We start from the raw sequence: 1,536 nt of genomic DNA, 5'->3' as shown, positions 1-1,536 counted from the left end.
AATGTACACATCACAAAAATATTTTGATAATATTTTGTGCTTTTCAGACACGACTTATGAACCGGCATTCTTCACTTTCTCCTTTTTATTTGAAACATTCATTTTTCATGGTGATTGGCCATTTCTAAAATCACCAAAATGAATTTAGTCAGGACGTGTTCCTCTTTACATCTTCAGCCAAGAATATCTGGGGGGAATTGCAGATGCAGACTCTCAGCTATTGGACTGTGACTTCATAATTTGTATATAATGTCCCTAAAAGCAAAATGCTCTCCACCACTGAAATGAAAAGGCAAAATCAAAGCTCTGTGGCTGAATTCATCCTCCTGGGCTTTTCTGACTTTCCTGAACTCCAAGAGCAGCTCTTTGGGGTTTTCTTGGTTGTCTACCTGGTGACTCTGTTGGGAAATGTCATCATTATAGTCATCATCTCCTTGGAACAGAGCCTCCATGTGCCCATGTACCTGTTCCTCCAGAACTTGTCTGTGGTGGACGTGAGTTTCAGTGCAGTCATTATGCCCGAAATGCTCATGGTCCTCTCCACTGAGAAAACATCAATTTCATTTATAAGCTGTTTTGCACAGATGTATTTCATTCTTTTTTTTGGTGGCACTGAATGTTTTCTCCTGGGGGCGATGGCTTATGACCGATTTGCTGCAATCTGTCATCCTCTGAACTACCCAATGATTATGAACAAAAGGGTTTTCATGAAACTACTTATAATGTCATGGGCCTTAGGTTTCATGTTAGGTACTGTGCAGGCATCATGGGTTTTCAGTTTTCCCTTCTGTGGCCCCAATGAAATCAATCATATCTCTTGTGAAACCCCAGCAGTGCTAGAACTTGCATGTGCAGATACCTTTCTGTTTGAAATCTATGCATTCACTGGCACTGTTTTGATTATCATTGTTCCTTTTGTGTTGATTCTCTTATCTTACATTCGGATTCTCTTTGCCATCCTGAAGATGCCATCAGCCACTGGGAGGCAAAAGGCCTTTTCCACCTGTGCCTCCCACCTCACGTCTGTGACCCTCTTCTATGGCACGGCCAGTATGACTTATTTACAACCGAAATCTGGCTACTCCCCAGAAACCAAGAAGCTGATGTCATTGTCTTACTCACTTCTTACACCTCTGCTGAATCCACTGATCTACAGCTTGAGAAACAGTGAGATGAAGAAAGCTTTGATGAAACTGTGGCGCAGAAAAGTGGATTCACACCCATTCTGATAGTACTGAGAAGACATGTGATATTTGGTCACTGTTTGACTGAACTCTATATAAATTTAAAAAATGACCAAACATTCTATATTCCTATGTATGAACATGTTTAATTTGATTTTTCCACATTCAATATTAGGGATACCTATCTTCAACAGCGTACTGCTGTTATTCATTTTTTATAGAACATAGAATACAACACTTGATCCATTCCTGTACTACAACATCCAGGGCATTAGTGGACTGTGTCATTAGAAGGACCTTTCAATAAACAACTTCAACCCTCCATTATATGTACTGATATTTTATTTCTGAT

General features: G+C 39.8%; 1 protein-coding gene across 1 annotated transcript; it reads left to right on the top strand.

Annotated features, from left to right (window-relative positions):
* The first annotated feature begins 284 nt into the window (after positions 1 to 284).
* On the top strand, positions 285 to 1,264 carry LOC125079471 (olfactory receptor 10A6). The gene has a single exon (XM_047693100.1). It carries the CDS (start codon positions 285 to 287, stop codon positions 1,227 to 1,229), a length of 945 nt encoding a protein of 314 aa, XP_047549056.1. The 3' UTR covers positions 1,230 to 1,264.
* Positions 1,265 to 1,536: the final 272 nt, after the last annotated feature.

This window comes from Lutra lutra, chromosome 10 (assembly GCF_902655055.1).
Source record: "Lutra lutra chromosome 10, mLutLut1.2, whole genome shotgun sequence".
In the NCBI taxonomy this organism is placed as follows: Eukaryota; Metazoa; Chordata; class Mammalia; order Carnivora; family Mustelidae; genus Lutra; species Lutra lutra.
This window is presented reverse-complemented; position numbering and strand designations above follow the sequence as displayed.